At 40.2% G+C, this 23,556-nt stretch overlaps 1 protein-coding gene across 1 annotated transcript in view; it reads left to right on the top strand.

Annotated features, from left to right (window-relative positions):
- The window catches only part of NDUFS4 (NADH:ubiquinone oxidoreductase subunit S4), a 93,715-nt gene that overhangs the window by 53,925 nt on the left and 16,234 nt on the right, over positions 1-23,556 (top strand). The window contains exons 3-4 of the mRNA XM_004583697.3: positions 11,488-11,660; positions 22,024-22,097. Coding sequence (XP_004583754.1) covers positions 11,488-11,660; positions 22,024-22,097 — 247 coding nt within the window. The remainder of the gene's footprint in view (positions 1-11,487; positions 11,661-22,023; positions 22,098-23,556) is intronic.

The following is a 23,556-nucleotide window of genomic DNA, read 5'->3' as shown; positions in this document are numbered from 1 at the left end:
CTTTGCCTTGTTGGAAATAACCTTTGTTTTGTTTTCATTCTGGGAAGACTTTAAGCTCAGGCTGCCATGACCAAATGCTATAGACTGGTGGTTTATACCGTGGAAACTTACTTTATCTCAGTTCTGAAGGCTGAAAGGTCTGAGATCAGGTTCCCACATGATCAGTTTTCTTTTGAGGGCTTTTTGCATGGCTTATAGAAAGCTGCTTTCTTGCCATGGATGTGTACCCACATGGCCAGGATGAGGAGAAAAAAGACATCAAGCTCCAATTATAAAGCCCCCATGTTCTGGGGCTGTCATAGTGGCATAGCAAGGTAATCCGCCACCTGCAAGTGCTGGTATTTCCTATGAGCACCGGCTGTTCCACTTGCAATCCAGTTACCTGCTTATGTCATTGGGAAAGCAATGGAGGATGACCCAAGTCCTTGGGCACCGGCATCCATGTGGGAGACCTGGAGGAAACTCCTAGCGCTCAGCTTCAGAGCTGCTCAGGTCTCCCACTGTGGCCATTGCGGAATAAACCAGTGGATGGAAGAGTCTCTCTCCCACGCTCTCCCGCTCTCCTACTCTCTTCTTCAACCCTTTCCCTGCTGTCCCGTCTGTAATTTTGATTTACAAGTAAAATAAGTAATTTTCTTAAAGGCCCCATCCTTATGATCTCTGTTAATTCTACTATTTCCCCAAGAGTCCATTTCAGTTACCACCACTTAGGAGGTTAGGATTTCAAGATAAGACTTTGTAGGAAGACGCAAACATTCAGTTTATTACAGGGGTTTTCATTGGATATAGGCTTCTACTTGAAGATTTTAATTTTAATACTTGTAAGGCTGTTAAAAAAATGTGGTTAAATGTTAGTAACACACAACCTTCAGTTTAACCAGACACTTTGATATCCGTGCACATGAAGGGATTCTAAGAAGTCATGGAACATGTATGTTTTATTACCCAGACTGTTTTGAAGTACCCTTGTATATATATCATTTATCTATTCATCTGCTGACGGACATTTGGGTTGTTTTTACCTTTTGATAATGCTGCTGTGAACATTCATGTCTGCATGTTCACGTGTCTGTTTGTCCCTGCCTTCGATTTTTTTTAAAAAATAAATATCCCAGAGTAAAATTGTTGGGTTATGTAGTTATTCCCTGTTAAATTTTTGAGGGTCTGCCATACTGTCTTGCTCAGGGACTGTATCATTTTACTTTCCCCCCCTCAAGGGGAAGGATTCCATTTTTTTTCTACGTCCTTGCCAGTGTTTTTTTTTCCCATCCCCCCCCCCCCCGTTTTTGATGGCAACATTGTTAACTCTTGTGAAGCTTTTCATTGTGGTTTTGATTGTTTTTAAAAGGTTTATTTATTTGAATGGCAGTGAGAAAGACCTCTTCCATCTGTTGGTTTACTCCCCAGTGCTAGCCACAGCCTGGGCTAGATCAGCCTAGGCTAGGAGTCTACAATTCAGGTCTGGTCTCCCATGTTTGACTGGGGGCCAGACACTGCTTTCCCAGTAGCCTGCATTAGAAGTAGAATAGCTGGGACTCCAATAAGCACTCTGATTTGGGATACAGGCTGCTTACAAGTGGTAGAAAATTGAGCCAGATACGGCATCTGAAGGTGGGCCTTTGGGAAGTGATGAATTGGATTCGATCGTTGCCATGGCCCTCCTGGCGGCTTGTAGAGTCATGTGGACGTGGGGATGAGTGCACTTGCCTTCCAGCTTCCTGGCTCACCATGTCATCTGTCCTCCACACACATTTTTCCATTTACCTCATGGATGAGTCTCACCACTCTTGCATCGTGAATCTCCAAAACCATGAATCAGAATTGAATGTCTCTTCTTAAGTAGCTTCTCTTAGATATTCACAGGTAGTAACAAAGGACTAACTGGTAAGGATTAAGTTGGGTCTTTGGGGTTGGTGAGTTGATAGTTTTCTGCGAAATTGGGCAAGTTCATAGTTGGAACATATTTTTCTGTTTTGATCTCTTCCCTTTCTAGAACCCTAACACTTAGATCGTACTGGCTGTTGTCCAATCACTGAGGCTTCATTTTTATAGATTTAATAGTTCTTCATTCTCCAAATTGCCCATTCTTTTCTTTAAATGTATTTATAGAACTGTTTTAAAATAAAATGCTGCTAATTTCAAAGTGTATTTTGAGGTACATTTATATTTGTGTGTTAACTTAGGTGTTTATACGCTAGATTTCCTGTTTATGTGCATAGTTAGTGACTTACTGGGTGTTTAATTGATACTTCTGATCGCCCTCTTGGGAGTTTAGATTTTGCTGTCTTTGTAGAGCATTTTGGTTTTATCATTGTTCTACTTTGTGATTGGTACTACTTAGAGATAGTTGCTCTGCAGCTAAAGTTTGACTTTGCGTCTCATTCTGTTGCCTGGAGTGTTAATCAGACTGCCTTCACTATGGTTTGTTAAGATGATTGTTAAAATTACTTTTCTGCAGCATGGATTATCTCATTTTACATGACACTTAATAATATTTTGAAGTTCTTTGATTAATTTCTCTTTAGAACTTTGCCTCACAGATGCCAGGTGGCTCAGCAGCCCTGCTGCTTGGTGAGACATGGCCTTGGCTTTCACCTCTGCACGAGAATCTGAAATGCTTACAGAGACAGTGGTGGAATACATCTTGTTTTCCTTCTTTCAGAGATCGCCTTGCCTTGCTGCCTGTTACACGTTAGCTTCTCGGGAGCTGTGCTCTGGCGCTGTCATGGATGGCAGTAGAATGCTACTGTTACTGTACATTGTGGCCGTTCTTCTGCAGTGGCTTTGTTAATGTGTTTTCCTTTTTTAAGCAACCTTGAACAATTTGCTTTGTTATTGGTGCTTTCAATTTCTTTATAAGATATAGTACTTATATGGTTTCATTTAGGCCTTATTTTGGTATACTACCAGACTGGAGCTCTCAGTAATTGAGTCATATGCTTTTCTAAGACTAAGTTGTTCCTATTTTCATACCTTTCTCTGCCAGTTTTACTTGGAATTATAATTCTGTAATTTAATTCAATACTATAATTGGACACTATGAGGACAAGAGAGTTCTTTTGTGATCTTTTGAGTGCTGTGAAAAAAATAAAGGTGATTTTCTGATGATGGGTTTCAGGACACACAACTTCAAAACACAGCATCTTGGCACATTGAGTATTTCCTGAAAGGAGCAGAAACAGCATGGTTAGACTCCTACTCATCTCTCCTAAAGGAAGCTTCAAACCTAGGATGTTCTGACTTGCCCTTCTAGCAGATTCTTAGATTCTTTGGAGAGGTATTCTCTCTCTACCTTGAGGAAAAGAATTTCACCTTATTTCTGAACACTAGGTCACAGGGAAGAGCCTGAACAGTCAGCCTTGCTGAGGTTCCCCAAGTTTATTACTGTAAGAGTATACCTTAAAGCTAAGTTTGAGTTGTTACTTTGGGTTTTTGTTTCTTTGTGAAAACTCTGGTGTTACACAGGTGTCACACAAAACTTACATTAAACACATTTGTATGCTCTTCCCTTGATAAGCTGTGTTTTGTTATAGGTGCCTGAGTTATGAGCCCAAGCTGGGTAAGGGCAAGTAGTTAGAGGTGAGATCATTGTAAACAACTGCATTGTAAAAAGAAATTATGAAGGGCCAGATAAAATGTTAGAATCAAATTTGTTTTGTGAGCACCTTTATATACTTACTTCACATTTAAAAAGAAATCTAGACTTTATATTGTAGATGATATTTTTTGGTAGTATTTATTAGAAACAATAAATGGTGTTACGATCCATGGACCTCAAAAGAATATACGTGCATATATTTTGCTTTACAGTTTTCTTCTTAAGGTATATATGCGCTTGTGTTTACATATGTATTGGTGATGTTTCCCAGCTTCATTAGTAGGTTCACTTGCTAATAAGACAACTGAGTTTCTTGTATTCTTGTGCTGAATTAACAAGTATACTTTGCTAATGTGCCACCTTGAATCTAGTTTGATTTTTTTTTTAAAGATTTTTTTTTTTTTATTGGAAAGCCGGATATACAGAGAGGAGGAGAGACAGAGAGGAAGATCTTCCATCCGATGTTTCACTCCCCAAGTGAGCCGCAACGGGCTGGTGCGCGCTGATCCGATGCCAGGAACCTGGAACCTCTTCCTGGTCTCCCACGCAGGTGCAGGGTCCCAAAGCTTTGGGCCGTCCTCGACTGCTTTCCCAGGCTACAAGCAGGGAGCTGGATGGGAAGTGGAGCTGCCGGGATTAGAAATGGCCCATATGGGATCTTGGGGTTGAAGGCGAGGACTTAAGCTGCTAGGCCACGCCGCCGGGCCCGAATCTAGTTTGATTTATACACCATTACCTCATGAGGTGCTTTATTAAGCCAAAGGCATTCAGCTTTAGATCCGTTAAGTTCTCTTATATTAGTTCAAGCCTCTTTTCATGTTTAATTTTATTGATTGCTTAAACCATTACTTGAATTAAGAAGTTTATTTGTGTTCTGCCATGTCATATTTATGTAGATCAGCCTTTTAGTTTATTAATAATAGAGGGTGAAGAACACCGAAGAAAGAACCTACCCTCAAAGCAGTTTATAAATTTCAAGTGCCCTGTCGTCAGACTTTTGTTCCCTTAATAGAGTTTCTGAAAAACTGCCAGATAGGGCTGAGCATGACAGTCTAGTGGCTAAATTCTCACCTTGCATGTGCCGGGATCCCGTATGGGTGCCAGTTCATATCCCAGCTGCTCTGCTTCCCATCCAGCTCCTTGCTTGTGTCCTACGAAAACAGTCGAGGATGACCTAAAACCTTGGGACCCTGCATCTGTGTTCAAGGCCCAGAAGAAGCTCTGGACCCCGGTCTGGCACACTTCAGCCGTGGTAGCTGCTTGTGGCGTGAACTAGAGGATGCAAGATCTTTCTGTCTGCCCTTCCTTCTTTCTATAAATCTGTCTTTTAAATAAAAATAAGCTTAAAAAAAAAAACCTGCCAGGTGGCCTAAGATGGCTGCTTAATTTGATTTAAAAATCCTAGCAGTTGTTGAGTATGGGTTAAAAAGCAGACCAAAAAAATGACATCATTATGGTCAGGCATTGTACAGTGGGTTAAACCACTGCTCAGGATGCCTGTAGGTCCATCTCAGAGTGCTAGATGGTTCCTAGATGCTCTGCTTCTTACCTAGCTTCTTGCTAATGTACCTTGAAAAGCAGTGGAAAACAACCCAAGTTCTTGGGACCCTTTTGCCCGTGTCGGTGACCTGGATGAACTTTGTGGTATTCCAGGCTCCTGGCTTTTGTTGTAGCCATTTGCAGAGTGCACCAATGGATGGAGGAAATTTCTTTCTCTTGCTTCCCCCCATCACTCTGCCTCTCAGTAAAGCTTTAGAAAATCAGTGTTACTTCTTTTTAAAAAGTTAGTCAGTGGAACAAGTGTCATTGCACAGATAAGCTGCTGCTTTTGAGACCAATATTTCACTTTTGGGTGCCTTTTTGTCCTGGCTGCTCTGCTTCCCATCCAACTTTGTGCTAATAACTCCTGGAAAAGTAGCAGTTGCTCACCCAGGTGCTTGGACCCCTGCCACTCACATGGGAGACCTAAACAAAGTTCTTCATTCTGACTCTGTGTGTACATGGGGAGGTGAACGGAAAAATTGAAGACTGCCTTTTCTCTTCCTTGGCCCTTCTTTTGAATGAATTATAACTTAAAGTGATTGTCATTTTAAGAAGTATTAGTAATTTCAAAATGCCTCAGTTTTCATTGAGGGGTTATATTGGTCATCATTTTATTTGTTTTTACAAAATGTCTTATTCTGCTGGCTCACTCCCCAAATGTCTATAACAGGTGTGATGGGCATATGTTTATGCCAAGTGTTTGGAAAATGCAGGTTTCTGTTGTGGGTAGTAGTGATCCAGTTAAGCGATCACCTGATGCGTTTCGGGGTTTCCATTGGCAGGAATCTGGATTGGAGAAAAGAGGACTCAAACCCAGGCTCTCAAACGTAGGGTGCAGGTGTCCCAGGTGGTGATGACTGGCTCTCCCACTGGCCTGCCCCTACTTTATCTTTTTTTCAGCAGCCTCTTTCAGTTGTTTCATTGTGGAAAACAAAGACTGTTTCAAGAGTTTCTATATAAAAAGGAAAGAAAGTCTTCCAATAGATTTATTGAAATTAATAGGAAAAAGTGGGGACCCTACTGGCTTAGTGGTTTAAGCCATTGTCTTCAGTGCTGGCATCTCACATGGGCTTTGGTGCAAATCCTGGCTTCTCTACTTGTGATCCAACTTCCTGTTAATGGCCTGGGAAAGCAGCAGAGAATGACCTAGGTGCTTGGACCCTGGTACCCATGTGGGAGACCTGGGTGAAGTTCCTGGCCTTTGGCATGCTCTTGCCCTAGCTTCAACTGTTTTTGGCCATCTAGGGAGCAAACCAGCAGATGCAAGATTTCTTTCTGTGCATCCCCTGCTGTAGCTCTGCCTTTCAAATAAATAATGAATTAAAAAATATAGATGAACAACGTGGCTTCTTTATAGACTTTGCAATGCTGTTTGTCAGATCATGTCCTGCTGGGGAGAAAAAGTAATTTTTAAGTTTTTTTTAAGATTCGTTTTATTGGAAAGGCAGATGTACAGAGAGGAGGCGAGACAGAGAGGAAGATCTTCGGTCCGATGATTCACTTCCCAAGTGACCACAGTGGTTGGTACTGTGCCGATCCGAAGCCAGGAGCCAGAAACTTCTTCCAGGTCTCCCACGCAGGTGCGGTGTCCCAATGCATTGGGCCGTCCTCGACTGCTTTCCCAGGCCACAAGCAGGGAGCTGCATGGGAACTGCCAGGATTAGAACTGGCACCCTTATGGGATCCTGGTGCGTTTAAGGTGAGGACCTTTTTCTCACCCATCAGTAGTTCATGTTGATATCTCTATAATAAAAAGGTAGAATAAGAGAAAAGTACAACAAGCTTATTTGAGCAAAATTATAATATACCATGAAAGCCTTCAGACATAAAGATCCTGAGGCAGGCATTTGATGCCGTGAAGTTACCGTTTGGGAGCACAATCCATATGCAGGTGCCTACTTTGAAACCTGGCTACTTTGCTTGTGGTAACTTGCTGGCATTACACACATCCGGGGGTGAGTGGGGGCTGCCAGTAGGTGATGATGCAAGTGCTTGGAGCCCTGCAACTCCATTTGGAAAGACAGGGAGTTCCGGCCTCGTGGCTTATGCTATGTGCATCCCTGGTTGATGCAAGCAGTTGGTGAGTAAAACAATGGATGGAGGCTTGCTCTCTGTGTCTCTGTGCCTCTCAAGTAAAATGAAAATACATTAAAAAGGAGACCCAAGGAATCAGGGAAAAGTGGGTATTCTCAGTTTTCATGAAGAATTTTTCTTATGCTTAGTTTCAGTGAATTGACAGTCGTGTAGACATGACTTGACAGGCAGGTATGATATAATGGTAATAAACCAGGAGGGGCTTGGCAGAGTATATGCAGATTGTTCTTGGCTGCTGGGTAAAAAGGGCAGGAACCCACAGGACTAAGTTTTAATTCTTTTTCCCTTTTCCTTTTTCTTTCTTTCTTCCACTGTATTTCTTTTTGTGTCTCATTTTTTTTTTTTTGAAGATTTTTTAATTCAAAAGGCAAATTTACTGACAGAGGGAGAGACAGATTTTCCATCTGCAGGTCCACTCCCCACCCCCAAATGGCCATATTGGTGGCAACTAGGAGCTTCTTCCCATTCTGACGTGTGGGTGCAAGGGCCCAAGAACTTGAGGCATGCTCTACTGCTTTCCCAGGCCGTCAACAGGGAGCCAGATTGGAAGTGGAGCAGTTGGGTTAGCCCTACCGGTGAACGATTAGCATGGTTTTAATTCAGCCCTTTGCTCTTAGCTGTTGATCTTTGTTGCTCAGAATGATCTAAGAGCAAGCAAAATTGTTTCAGGTGGAATACTATGTAATGCCTTTCATGATTAGCATCATTGTATGATCTCTTCCTATCTTATGCACAATGTTCTGTTTAATATTACACTTCAGTTCCTTGATACCTTGCCCTATGCCAGGCAGAATATAATAAATGTCCATTCAAGTGCTTGCTTTATTACCTGGTTGAACTCTACCAATTTGTTGCTTAAATAAACAAGAAATGCTTATAGTTTTTTATTATATCTGATTCTCTGTGGGCAGTAACTCTTTAGAAATAAATGTCTCTCATAGTCAATAGATATGATAGTTCTCTGTCAGCTCTTTAATACTACAAACTATAAATTTATTTAATATCCTTAGCTTTAACATAAAGACCTTTCTTAAGTTTGAGTTACTTGAAAGGAAGGTTTTTTTTTTACAATCTAAGATTTTCTTTTAACATCTCTCATGAAATAGAATGTGAACACAATCATGTTTTAGATACAGGTCTTACCTCTAATTGGTAACTAGTAGCCTGCAGAACAAGTTTTCTGAAAGCAATATTTTTAATGTTCCAATTTTGTGCTCTGTTGAAAATTAACACTGAACCATTATAATGCCATTTTTTGAACTTATTACCAAAGAATTTGCTAAAACTTTGGCTTTCGTAGTTGTACTGAGAAATCTAGCAAAACTTCAGCAAAAAAAGTGCACAAATCTTTTATTTCTCTTTACGACAAGTGTAAACTGTTAGGGTTAAGTAGGTGGGACAACCGGAAGTAATTACTAAGGCCAGTGGCATTTTTGTGGTTTAATAAAGGCAGAAGCTAATTATTCCGTTTTTATTTAAGTGAAATGGTGCCAAAAAGGAGGTTCCTGCAGAGCAGCTGCACTCCTCCAGTGTTACCCTCATTTACCAAAGACACAACTGTCACAAACAAAACTTTTAAACTTGATATATAGCCACAAAAGTAAGGAGGCTTTTGTTTGGAGTGCATGCAGAACTCCTTTATACAAATCAACCGGCAGATGACGGACAATGATGAAAATTTGATTCTTTGAAGTCATAATAGTCATTGAAATGTGTGAAATTCTGGTATTGAAAAGAGAGCAGCCAGCAAGACTCTAAATCCTGGGTGGTTGCAAGAAGCTTGCTGGGAGGTTTTTCTGCATTTTGACACCAACTTCCCATTGCTTGTTCCCTGCTTCCTTTGTTAAAAAAAAAAAAAGGTTGAATTCACACAAGATAAATGGGGACAGTTGATAACGGAATCATACAGTTTTTATGTAGAATATGGTATAGTGGACATTGGTTTTTGAAAGAATAAAGTTCATATATTTATGTACACTGACTTATGCCTTATTAATGGTCTTTAAACTTATACCATTTGATAGTTGATCTTCCATTTCACAAGTCTGACAAAGTTTCAGCTATTCTAAAATTAAAATTGTGGAAGAGATGGTGCTGAAAGAATAGAACTCTGGAAATATGCTGTCTGTTTTTACCATGAAAAAGTTTGATTAGAATTTCCTTAATCTGAGAGTTGTATTTGTTTATTTCTTGAAATATCATATTGTACACAGGTTATAATTCTGAAACTGCTATGTTAGTATGACAACATTGTTTTTATCAGTTTTCAGACTCGTGCTTGACCAAACTGCCAAAAAATCAGAAGTGTTAACATTTGTAAATCTATGTATATTATATATAGGATAATTTGCTTTATTGGAATTGGGTGATTATTAACTGGTACTTTACAGTCAACTTGAAAGCTTCTCATGTCTGGTGTAATTTTTTGTAATCGTAGAAAATTCATGAAATGCTTGTCTGTGTAAGCTGAGTCACAGGTAGCTCAGGACGAATGGGGAAAGCTAAGTACTGGAGACCCAAGTAGACTTCAACATGAGGCCTCATAGTGCCTTTCAAGTGTTCCATTGTTTTAATGAACTCTTGGAGTGGGAGCTTTTAGCCCATTGAAATGTCTCTTAAAGAACAGGTTCTTCTGTCACTGGCTGAAGCTGTGTGGATGAAATGGTAACAATGGAGTGTCGGGATGCATTTTGAAAGTGTGAGGAATCAGTTTGTCGGGACTGAGAATGTGCCTTCCCGAGGAGGAATTTCAGAGCTGCTGTGCCCTGTAGGTGTCAGGGATGTGAGGGATGCCAAGCCCTTTTATCCTGTCTTTGGCAGCAGCTGTAGTGCCCTACATGTCTTCTGATTCTGTTGTCAGGACAATTTCGTCTTCAGACAAACTCATTTGTTCAAATGCTAACTTTAAATTGCAGGAAAACATCAATAAATACTTGCTGAAATTTGAGGGGAAAAAATGGAAGATTGGTAGTTAAGAATTCAAAATTCCAAGAAGTTACACTAGTAATGTTCATAGCCATTTGCAAAGGTTTTCTATCCTAAAATTCATCTGTCTGTCTTTATATATATAGTTTAAATAAAGAAATAATTGTTTTCAAAGCTTTAGCGCTTTGTAAATTATTTTGGCACATAGGCATTAAATGTGGAAGCATATAAAGTTTGTTTCGTATAATGTCATCTTCCTGAGCTAACTAGTAGTAAGAATGCGTTTCATATAATTAAAGAGTCAGTTTACAACTCGTTTTTATGAACTTACTCAGTGTTAAGGTTGCTTTGGAATTTGGAAGATGCCCCATTTCATAATCCGGTGACCTGGTTTATACTGTTTATGTATAAGCCCCGCAACTGTTGCGGATTCCCAGAGTGTTTTGATAAATACATCTATTCTCGGGGCATTAGAACTCTACATTTACCAATTGAGTGTTACTGAATTAATACATAGAGCAAGAGTTAAGAAAGTTGGTTTTTATCACATTTCTTCAAGGATTGTGCAGCTTTTCTATTTTTTGAGGGTAGGTTTATATACTTGAAAGTCACAGTTACAAAGATCTTCCATCTGTTGGTAATACTTTTTTTTGACTTAAAGTTGTTACTTTTTATACATCCTTTTACTATCCTCTTATTTCTCCTTTTGCTAGTTTACACCTGCTAACAAAATAAGGCTTATATTGCCTACAGGTTCTTCTGCCAGCTAACACTTTGTAAATTACTGATGCTTTGTTGGATAAAAGGAACCTAACTTTTTAAAAATTTTTTTTTACTCCATTTCACTGTCTCCCTCCCCTTGATTTTTTTTTTTTTTGAGCACTTTTTGACTGTCTCTTAATTCCACTTTTATCAAAGGGCACCTTGCTATCCTTTACAGCTACCAAAGTAGTTGTAGGGGAGTAGGTAGTTGGCCTCATGGTTGAAACACCCAGCCCGCAGTATCTGGTTCGGTTCCCACCTCCTGCATTGGCAGGCCAGCAGGCAAGGGTGAGGAGGACCTGAGAAATCGCGTCCCTGCCACTGTCGGGTGACCCAGTGCAGCTGCAGCAGGCATGTTGAGAGTAGTGAATCACTGGTGAGAGTCTCGCTCTTCATCTCAAATAATTATTTTTAAAAATATCTGATTTCTGTGCTCAGAGATCTGAGTAGTAATGAGATGAAGCTAATTGATAATGCTTACCCAATTAATGAACAATTGGGGACCAACAGAGGTATGTCAGTGATATGTAACCTGCCTAAACGTGTGTTCACTCACTTTTCTCTAGGATATCACTACTTTAACTGGTGTTCCAGAAGAACACATCAAAACCAGAAAAGTCCGGATCTTTGTTCCTGCTCGCAATAACATGCAGTCTGGAGTAAACAACACGAAGAAATGGAAGATGGAATTTGATACCAGGGAAAGATGGGAAAATCCTCTGATGGGCTGGGCATCAACGTGAGTACTTGTTTGACATGAATATTGTTGTATTTCTTCTGCATAGTTTTTACTCATATTTACTGACTTTTAAACTGTACACTTTGCTGATAGTATTTCAGTCAGTTTGTGAAAAATAGAACTAGAATATAAGAATATATTTTGCTGCAGGTTTTTTGAAGTCCCTTCAGAGGAGTTTTCAGAAAGTTCATGACAGACATAGGGCAGATATTATGAACAAATTATGCACGAGTTAAACATTTTTCCATTTATCTGTATGCTTTAAAGAAAGCTTATTTGAAAGGGTGAGGAAGAAATTAAGATCTTAAATCTCCCGTGTTACCACATGGCTGCCAACTGCGCGGGCAAAGCCAGATCAAAGCCAGGAGCCTGAGACAGTGTTTCCCTGTGGGTGACAGGGTCTGAGTACTCGAGTCATCCTCTGCAGCTTTCCCAGGTACACTAGTAAGGTGCTGGGTAAGAAGTGGAGTGACCAGTGAGATGCCAGTGTTATAGACAGTGGCTTAAGTCACTGTGCCACAACATAGGACTCTCACATACTTTGAGACTAAGTACCATTACACTCAAAAGATACTTATTGTATAAAAGTTAATCTTATTATCACCATAAACATGGTATCCAAGCAGTGAATATTAACATATGAGAATAAAAAAGTAAGTTAATGACACTTTTCAACTTGCTTTTAAATTAAATTTCCTTATGTTATAGGCAGATAGCAGCCAAGTGAGTTTAGAAATTTGCTAATTTAAGGAGGACTTCGTTCTTGAGACCATGTAATTAATAAAGATCTTCATGGCACTTGAATAAATTTTGAGCTAGTGAAGTTGCTGATTCACATGTTTGTAACCAGATAAGGCCCAAATGTTAAGTAACAAAACTGCCTCGAGTGAAATAAAAGCTCCCACCATTAGAATAAACATTAGCTAAATAAAATAGAACACTCATTTAGATTCATAGGGCATTTTATGGGTCCAATTTCTAGTTAAAGGTAGATAGATAGCAGTTTAAATTATTTCTCTTGTTTTTAAAAAGTATAATTTAAAAAATATGCAATGTTATCTGAGAATTATTATTAGGAAAGTAATTTTTAGATGTACTCTTAAGTATTGCTTAAAAGATTTATTAATTTGAAAGCAGAGAGTTCCTCCATGCACTGGTTCATTTCCCGTTTGGCCAAAGCTGGGCCGGGCTGAAGGTCAGAGCCGCTTTCAGGGATCCCATGGGGTTATAGGAGCCCATACCTTGGGCCATCTTTTTCTCCTTTCCCAGGCACATTTAACAAGGACTGGGTCAGAAGTGCTCCTGGGACACAAACTGGTGTCTGTGTGGGATGCCAGTGTCCTGTAAGTGGCAGCTTACTATGCCAGAACATTGGCTCCCTAAACTATTTTGATAACCTTTAGGTTTTATGTTTTCAGTAATACATGGAGTCCATCTGTAACTTGCATCCTTCTAGAGACTGAAGGCCTTTATGAGAAAGAACATCCATACCGATATTTAAAATGTTACAGCATTTATCCTATCCTTGGCTCATTGTAGTAGCACATTTCCAACCATGGTAACAAATGAATGTTTGAGTATTTAAGCTTTGTATAAATTGTTTCTGGGTAAAACACTTCATATAAAAATGTGTTTGGAGCTCGCACTCTAGCATAGTGGCTTAAACTGTTCCCCGAAGCATCAGCATTCTCTGTGGGTGCACATTTGAATTCTGGCTGCTCCACTTCGAATCTACTTCCCTGCTAATACACCTAGGAAAGCAATCAAGGAAGACCCAAGTCTTGAACCCCTGAACCCACGTGGGAAACTGGAAAAAACTCCTGTGTCCTGGCTTTAGCTTGGCCAAGTGCCAGCTATTGCAGCCATTTGGGGAGTGAACAGCACATGGAAAACCCTTGTCTAACTTTGATTTTCAAATAAAATGTTTTTTAAAAAATGCAAGTTGGATGTGAAGGAGAAAAAGTCAATTTCTTCTCATCCATTATAGGTTTATTGCTTATGAACCTATAACAAAGAATGGATTAATAAGATGATATACACAAGTTGATTTAGTCTAAGTTTTATGTGACCAGAGTCTTTGGAAATGACAGCTCCCCAAAACAAGGAAAGTTACGTTTTTACGTGTAGGTTTGATAGAAAGTGGGCATTTCTACAAAATTGTGACTGTGGAACTTGAGGATGATAGGATAGAAATTAAGTGGGAACCTTAGCCATTCCTCTTGGGTTTTTGTCCTTGTTCGTGCTTTGCCCTGGGTGTAGGATAGGTACCTCTGACCTGAGGCTCTTCCAGTCCACTTAAAAAAAAGGGACTCTAATATTTTTGAAAAATTTTTTTTTATTGGAAAGGCAAACATGCAGAGAGGAAGAAAGATATGAAGGTCTTCGGTCTACTGATTCATTCCCCAAATGGGTGTAATGAACTGAGCCTATCCAAAGCCGGGAGCCAGGAGCTGCTTCCAGGTCTCCCCGTGGGTACAGGATCCTAAGGCTTTGGGCCATCCTCACTGCTTTCCCAAGCTGCAAGAAAGGAGCTGGTTGGGAAACAGAGCAGCCAGGACCCAAACTGCCCATATGGGATGCCAGCACTTGCAAGCCATTGAGCCATTGTTTCAGGCCCCATTAGACAGTTCTGTTGTAGTCTGTTTCATGGAAAGATCCCATTTCTGCTGTTTTCTCAAATGCCAGGATGCCATAACTGGGTATCTTACTATGAACAACATCAATAGGTTGCTTAAATTGAGTTTAATTTTGCTATCCCTGCACAGAGGCTCACAATCATTACTACAGTATAGTTTAGAAATAGTACAGCTGGGCCCGGCAGGCGTGGCCTAGCAGCTAAAGTCCTCGCCTTGAAAGCCCTGGGATCCCATAATGGCGCCGGTTCTAATCCCGGCAGCTCCACTTCCCATCCAGCTCCCTGCGTGTGGCCTGGGAAAGCAGTTGAGGACGGCCCAATGCATTGGGACCCTGCACCCGCGTGGGAGACCCGAAAGAGGTTCCAGGTTCCCAGCTTTGGATCAGCGCAGCATCGGCCCGTTGCAGCTCACTTGGGGAGTGAATCATTGTATGGAAGATCTTCCTCTCTGTCTCTCCTCCTCTGTGTATATCTGGCTGTAATAAAATGAATAAATCTTAAAAAAAAAAATAGTACAGCTGATTTTTGAAATAGTGATTAATATTTTGCTTAACAGTAGCTTTCTTTTAAAAAGACTTATTTTAATTGAAAAATCAGGTTTAGAGAGAAGGAGAGACAGAGAAAGATTATCCATCCACTGTTTCACTCTCCAAGTAACTGCAATGGCCGGAGCTGAGTTGATCTGAAGCCAGGAGCCAGGAGCTTCTTTGTGTCTCCTATGCGGGTGCAGGGTCCCAAAGCTTTTAGCCATCCTCCACTGCTGGAAGAGAAGTGGAGCAGCTGGGATACGAACCAGCACCCATACGGGATCCTGGCACATGCAAGGCGAGGACTTGAGCCACTAGACTACCAGACTTGGCCGCTTTGTTAATTTTTTTTTTAAATTTATTTATTTGAAAGTCCAGAATTGCACAGAGAGGAAGAGACAGACTTAGACCAAAAAAGGTCTACTGTGCAGTAGTTTACTTCCCTAATGGCCACAACAGCCAGGGCTGGACCAAGCCAAAGTCAAGAGCCACGGGTTTTTTCCAGGTGAATTGCAGGGGTTCAGGTATGTGGCCCATCTTCCGTTGCTTTCCCAGGCGCAGCTTTTAGGGAGTTGGTTCAGAAGTTGAGCAGGTAAGTCTTGAACACAGGTATGTATGGGGCAGCATCACAGGCGGTGGCTTTCACCTGCTTCACCACAAACTGGCTCCATATTTTGCTGCTTTAAGAGAAAATATGATTTTATTTTTTACGAAAATAAAAATGCTGCTTTAATTACATACTGATTGAAAATGAGTTACATCATAATTGAAATGTGAAGTTCTATTCAAAATATATTTTTCTAATGTAAAAAAATGTATTTTTGAAACAATGTCAACAAATCCATTTAAACAAGGCCTATTTCAGAATTTGGAATATTTAAGAAACTCATTATTTCCCTTTATTCTGATATTTTATTTTGTTCTTCTTAAGAACAAAACTGACCTTAAATGAGTAAAATTGTAATTAATTTTATTTAGAGTTCACCTTTTGCACTTAGTGTCAAAAAAAAGGTAAATACTGAATTCTGACCTGTAGTGGAATATTTTAAAACAACTGTTAGAATAAGCTGAGTTTCTGGTGATTATCTGTAAAATTCACCTGTTAACTAAAAACACCAATTGGGTCCTTAGTTGACTTCAATTACGATTTTATGTTTATTATTAATAAAGTATGGGAAAAATTCTTGAACCTGACTCAATAAGTTCATGTAGATTTGTAATAAAATTTTAATGGGGAAAAAAGTTAATAAACATGATTTTTAGTATTTGTCAAAGTAATAATTTTGACTGGAGCCAGTGCTGTGGCATAACAGGTTGAAGTCCATGCCACAAGACCCATTTCCCAAACAGGCCCCGATCTGAGGTGTGAATGCTGCACTTCTAATTCAGCTCCTTGTAGTGCACTTGGGAGAGCAGTGGAAGATGATCCCAGCGCTTGGGCTCCTGTACCCACGTGTGTGGCCAGTTAGGAAGGGAACAGTGGATGGAAGATCCTTCTCTTTCCTGCTCTTTGTAACTTTGCCTTCCAAGTAAATAAAAGGAATCTTAAAGAGAAAAAGAAAAAATGATTGTTCATCCAAACCCACAGTTTCCCATTATTGGAGGAACAGAACTTAACCATATTCATTTCTTCTGATATACTGTCTCTGGTCAGAGTCTATTGTATGGATGGAATGGTTTGGAATATTTAACAGATGGCCAATTCTGATGATGAAGTAATGTCAGTTAGAAGTATGTCACAAAAAGAACATGACAAAAACATGGGGATGATAATCTCAGACCTTCGGAGGTTTTTTTTTTAAGGATCTTATTTGTTTGAACATTAGAAGGAGTGTTAATAGGGTAAATTTTCAAAGTGATTGATGATTTTTTGACAGAACTTTGAAAACTTACTCTTTTAAGATTGAGGGATATTTCTCCTTGAAATGTGCTTTGTCAGCATGGTTTTAAAAAATATTGAATAACCTACTGGTACTACTTTATCAACATGTTATTTTGATAAGGTACTTCTTGTATGAAGGATTTTAAGGTAAATGCGCTTGACCATTTTTAAATTTTACATTTAAAATTTTGATGGTAGAGCCTGAGAGACATAGGGTTGTACCTGCCGTCTTACTGCCCGAGTACTTCAGTGCTGGGGCAGGCCTGGTACTGCACTATGGGATGCAGACATCATAACTAGTAGGATTTGAGGCCAGGTATTGGGTTTGATACTTTGAGTCAAAACTCCAGCTTCCTACTAAGGCAAGTAATCGGGTGCTTACTACCCATGTGGGAGGCTTGGATTGACTTGCTGGCTCTGTTTCCACCCCGGCCCAGTTCTGGCCATTGTGGGCATTGGAGGAATGAAGCAATGAGTGAGAGCATTCTTTATCTTCCTCTCATATTCTGCCTGGGTTTCCCAGTGGGTGGCAGGAGTCCAAACACTTGAGCTATAATCTGCTTCTCCCAGAATTAACAGGAAGCTGGGTCAGAAGCAGAGATGCCAGGATTGGAACAGGCAATAGGACATAGGATGAGGGCATTTCAGGAGGTGGGCTAACCTGTAACTGACTTATTTAACTTTGTCAGAATTGCCCATTCCATTATTTATTGATGAGTATTTGTACAGCTTTAGATTGGAGTTATTATGTATAATAATAAAGTGAAGAATTTTGTACTAACCTTCCAGAATTTGACTTCCTGATAGGTTACTGTGAAACATTTCAGTTAATTAAAACAATTGATATAAAGTTTTAGTAATCTGAGAGTTTACTGCTTGCTTCTGTTTCTCAAGTCGAAGTCAGTAGCAGTGAATTTTTCCTCACAGATAAAATATTTTCAAGTTGCAAAGGGTTGATTTTATGCTTTGTTGGTGTGTGTGCATTTCAGTTCTGCTAGTCTTAATCTTGGAATGTGGCATTAAAATAGAAAATGGCATGGTCTGAGTTTTGCTTTTAAAAAAAGAAAAGAAAGGGTAGAGAAAATGAGGAGATAAGGAACAGGAAGGAGAAAGGGGAGAAGGGAGGGGGAAGGCATTGGTAATGGGAGAGGGAGAGAGCGCTACACCAGCATGGCAAGACCAGGGTCGGAGAGGCAGGCAACCTGCAACTGAGCAAGTATTAAATGGGACAGACTCAGGATGAGGATTACAAAGGCAGGCAACCAGAGGGAAGCCCCCTTCTACGAAGGACTTCAACCTACAAGGCTTGCTGCCTCAATCTTTATTGAGCTCCTTAGGGAGTCAAATTGCAGGAATTGAAGTGGCACGCACATTGATGGCTATGTCCACATTGATGTTAACCAGCCAAAATTTGATCAGGCACCAACAGTGTGACCCAATACAGAAGTCAGTATGTGACTGTCTCAAGGATATCCTTAAAGTGCGCAGTTCTGTGGCCCTGGACTGTCGCCCAGCTGCAGACCCTTTCCACAGACTGACCGCCATCTCTGGCACCAGCAGTCTGTGAACTCAAGATTCCAGGCACAGACTGCCCACCCATATCAAGTCACACTTACTTTTTACAAACTGCCTGCAGCAAGAGCGAAAAAGGAAAGAGGAAGGATCAAAGGATGGGGAGAGGTGAGAAAGTGAGAGGAGATTGGCAGAGAGGAAAGGAGGAGGGTTAGAAGGAAAAGGAGAGAAGGAGCAAGAAGAGGGGCAGAGAAGGAGGGAGGGTTAGAAGGAAAGGAGATGGGGAGAGGAGGCGGGAGTTGGAGTGTAGTTTCCACTAAGACCTCACTGCAGACCCAGTGTCCCCTTTATCGCCGGCCTGCTGAGATCTGTTCCCTGCCTTCAGCCTTGACCAAGGTGTGCAGCCTTACCGGTTCATGTGCATTTGGGGAGTTTCCTGCTGTTTGTGTTGTTCTTTTTCCACCGATATTGCCCCTAAATCTCCAGCTGCTCAGGCAGGCCTCAGTTCTGGCCACGGCGTTCCAGTGAGAGCAGGCTGTGGATTTCTGCCTGAGTTTTCCTGCTGCTGTCCGCCTGGGCCGGAGAATACCTTTTAGGAGGGGGAAACAAAACTATAAATTTAGATATGATCCAATGTGGTTCTTTTTTTCCCCCAGACATTGAAGTGGCTTCAACTTTGCATAACTAGTTTTTAGCCCTTTTAAACTTTTTGCTTTTCCAGGTTTTATGATTAGTATTTATGTAACTGTTAGGCTGATAAACAATTCTGTTACTACTTCAATTAGAACCCTAGTAACTGAGAATTGATCAAATAGAATCTAAAAATAAAAGCACAAATTATAATTTCATGAAAAGTGGAAGAATGTAGGATATGAAAGATTTGATGAAAAATTGTTCATGGTATATGATGCTGTAAGGCAGGGATGGACTTTGATATGTGCGGAGTGTAAGACTCGCAAATTCAATGTCTAGGAAAGTACAAATTGCATTGGCTAGCTATCCTGATTCGACCATTTGGTTATTTACCTAAAAGAAGACTGGAGGAGTTAGTTGAGTGCTTGAGATACTGCTTGGGGTCTTCACATCCCGTGTTGAAGTGCCTTGGTCCAAATTCCCTCCCAACTCCACCTTCCTGCTAGAGTGCACCCTGCGAGGCAGCCGTTGTGGTGCAAGTATCGGGTCCCCTCTACCCATGTGGGAGACTCAGATTGAGTTTCTAACTTCTGGCTTTGATTTGACCCCAACCCGAGCATTGCAGTTCTGTAGAAAGGGATCCAACAGATTGAAGGCTCTGGCTCTCTCTCCTTCACTGTGTCTCTGCTTTTTAATTTATTTTTTAAGGCAGGAAACAAGTTTGAGTTGGACAATGAGTTCAGGAACTGTGCTTCAAGAACTATCTGACAGCTTGAAGAATAGACAGGTGTCAAGAAAGGAGGCAGAAAGATTATAGGCAGGATATTACAGTAGTTCAGGAAAGAAAAGGAGTGAACTGGGGGGCAGCAAGTTTCCTAGGAAAGAGCTACAAAATATAGGCAATGAAGAATGAAAGGGTGGCAGGGTAGCAGTAGCTGGAAGGATGCTGGCTTATTGATGGAAGCTGTTAGTTTATGTGTCTGCATAGTAGGATGATATTAAAGGCTGTACCTCCTTTTCACTCGAAGTCACCATCCTGTCAGCAGATTACTAGACTATGTTAATGTTGACACGTGTGTCACTGAACATGTCTAGCTTAGAGAACACTTAACCCTGTCTCCCCTCACTGATATTGGGATGATGGAAGAATGTGCTTATTGCAAAGTACAGAGAAAGGAGCCAGATGGCTATTGCTTAATTCCCAGGCTCCTTTAATTCCCAAGCTTTTACAGGTTAAAATTGGAGCTGAGAGGACTATTCCACTCTTGTCCGAGTTGCTAACTGTTCAGTGATGTTTGTAGCCTTCCCTTGTTTGAGCAGTTATGCCATGCTCCTCAGGGGATCTTTATGCTGGCAGGTGAGCCTAGTTGTCCTGAGATGTTACAGTAAGTGGTGGTTACGTTCTGCCCCAGACCAAGAATTTCCCTACACAAAACACCTCAGGATGGCATTGGCCAGTAGAATTTTATCTGTTAGAGGGGGGAGTAACTCACTGAGTCCTGTTACTAGAATCTTGCAAAGCCAGCTGTACCACTCCCTCAGTTCAGTAGACTGCTTTTGATAAAGGACAAACAAGGACATACTGGGCTAAGAGAAACAGGCAAGAGGCTGGTCCTGCTTTTACATGATGAGGGTTTGGTCGCTTATCTCAGTATAGTTCTTTCAGCTATCATTTCAGAATGCTTTGAAAAGGAATGCCAATGTATAATTGTCATTTGTTAATCACTATTAGCACAGCCAGCAATCTAAAACTGTTTGGTTTACAAAGTGGTTAGTAGTAAGAATACATAAAATTGGGCCTGGTGGCGTGGCCTAGTGGCTAAGGTCCTCGCCTTGAATGCGCCAGGATCCCATATGGTCGCTGGTTCTAATCCCTGCAGCTCCACTTCCTCTCTATCTCTCCTCCTCTCTGTATATCTGACTTTGTAATAAAAAAAAAAATAAAATAAATCTTAAAAAAAAAAAAAGAATACATAAAATTTTGAGGTTGCAGTGAAATCCCCATTAGTTGTAAGTATGGATGACCAGAACTATAGCAGTAGTACTGGAGTTTTTGAGGCAGTGAGAGCTATTTCTCATGTATTCTTTTCTTTTCATATAACATATCTTTCTACTATTGAAATTACTTCCTGAATTTCCTCACCAACAATTTCAGAGTGCCTTACTTTTATTGACAGCTAGAAGATTCACATTAAATATTTCTAGTAAATAGTTTTAAGCAAAAGATATTTTCTAAAGTCCAAAGATTTTGGAACATAATACTGTCCAGACTTGAAAAATTACTTTCGTATTTTCAAGAACTGGAGTTTTACATTTTTTAGTGATTTTTCTGCTTATTGCTGTTGATGATTCATTAAACTATCTCTTTAGTGGATGATAATAAAGTTCTTTCTTACCTCACTATTGCATTATGTCATGATGAATCTATATAAGTTGAAAATTTGTCAAAAAAAATACAACTAACCTACCAAACACCACAGTTTAGCCGACAGATTATGTAGGGTGTGATTTGTTTCTACTCAGGCTTATGTGGCTTACTGTGGTTCCCTGTGGCCGCTCAGCATTGCAAAAGAGCACTATCGTTAACCTGAGAAAAGGTCAAAATCAGATCATGGTTTCTACTGCACACACATCACTTCTACATTATTGTGAGATCAAGTTCTGCCATAAGTTGGCAGCGCTCTGTATGGAAATTGAATTTACAAGATCACTTAGAGAATTTTGTTTTACACCTCACTCTTGTGTTTCTTTGGAACTGATTAAAATTATTTTATTGAATTCCTGATGTGCAAGGATTGGTTCATTGGTTAAGTCATTACTTGAGATGGCCACATCCTATTCCAATTAAGTCCTGGCTACTTTGCTTCCTGTCCAACTTCCTACTAATGGGCACCCTGAAAGACAGCAGATGATGGCTCCTTTGGGTCCCTGCCACTATTCTGTGATACTTGGGTGGAGTTCTGGGCTTGTAGCATTAGCCTGGGCACTGGTTGGCATTTGGGGACTGAGCCAGCAGATGAAGTATTTGTTTGCCAGTTTATTTTCAAATAAAATGATAAGCAAAATTTTCAGCCAGATTAGCTGAGTGTCTTTGAAGCTGGAAATCTCCTTAAGTTTAACACCAAAGAAAAAAGATGTGACAATGATTTTATTTTCTAAACCTCTTTTGTACAGGGCCGATCCCTTGTCCAACATGGTGCTAACCTTCAGTACGAAAGAAGATGCAGTTGCATTTGCGGAAAAAAACGGTACGTTTAGTGGTCTATTTTGCTTTTAACAAAGTCAACATAGGATTTCATCTTCACCTTAACCTAATGTGACTCAAGAATATAGAATTTCTGTTAGAAGTTTTCAATAAATCCAATCCAGTGATTGTTAACTTTTAATTTTCAGAATATTAACCTTCCAAAAAGAGCAATGTAAACTGGGATGCTTATGTCATACAGAAAAACCACACTATTCTCATTTGAAAAGCAAGGAGTAAAACCTCTTAACAAATTTCTTATTAATGCCCCTGCAAACTTGACATAGTTATTTAACTTTATACCAAACCTAGCATAAAGTATTTATTTCAGTTTTGACACCTGTTTATAAGCTCTTTGCCATTTTGAGCCAAAAATGTGATATCTATTAAATTATATACCCTCTAGCATTTCCTTTAAGCCTAAATATCTTCCTTTCTTGATAAGATTATACTTGATATTACTATAATTACATTAATGCAGCTTAAGTGTACTTTAAATTCACTTTTCCACAAACTTTTAAAGAGCTGAGCATAGGGGCCTCGTGCAATGGCTCAGTGGCTAAATCCTCACCTTACAAGCCCCAGGATCCCAGATGGGTGCTGGTACCTGTCGCATCCAGTTCCTTGCTTGTGCCTGGGAAAGCAGTTGAGGATGGGCCAAGTCACTGGAACCCTGCATTTCCATGGGAGACCTGGAGGAGGCTTTTGGCTTTGCTCAGCTCTGGCCATTGCGGCCTCTAGGGGAATGGATGGAAGATCTTTCCATCTCTCCTCTCCTCTATATCTCTGCCTTTCCAGTAAAATAAATCTTAAATAAATAAACAGATTTCAAAGGTATCTGTACCAAAAAAGCTATCAGTGTTTTCAAAATTTTTCAATTTTATCTTGCCACAAATTTCTTCAATACTCTCACTTTTGGAATAGCCTCCTATCGTTGGTCTGTGTTGATTTACTGTTTTTTGTTGTTGTTGTTTGTTTGTAGTTATTTTGATAATCTTTACATAGTTGATTAGGGCACAAAGGGTCAAGGACTACAGAAAGTGGGTAGATTTACTGTTAATACAAATGCGAAATTCATCTCATTCACTATTAAGCCAACATATGGCACTGAAAAGGATTCTGAATTGTAGTCCTCACTATACCGTTTGGAAGCTATATTACTTTGAAATTAATTTCATAATGGACTTAACTTCCCTTATTTATAAAGGCTTAGAAAAGAAGAATGAGAGGGGAAGAAATAAAGATCTTCCATCTGCCGGTTAACTCCCACAAGTGACTACAACAGCCAAATCTGGGCTGGCCCAAAGCCTTCATGAACCAGGAGCTTCCTCTGGGTCTCCCAAATGGGTACAGGAGCTGCTTTCCTAGGTGCATTAGCAGGAAACTGGATCAAAACTGGGGCACCTTCGACTAGAACTGGTGCTCATATGGCATGCTGGCATTGCAGCCAGCAGCTTTACTTG

This window comes from Ochotona princeps, chromosome 23 (assembly GCF_030435755.1).
Source record: "Ochotona princeps isolate mOchPri1 chromosome 23, mOchPri1.hap1, whole genome shotgun sequence".
NCBI classification, from domain to species: domain Eukaryota; kingdom Metazoa; phylum Chordata; class Mammalia; order Lagomorpha; family Ochotonidae; genus Ochotona; species Ochotona princeps.
The sequence above is the reverse complement of the archived record's forward strand: the minus strand, read 5'-3'. Positions and strand labels throughout refer to the sequence as shown.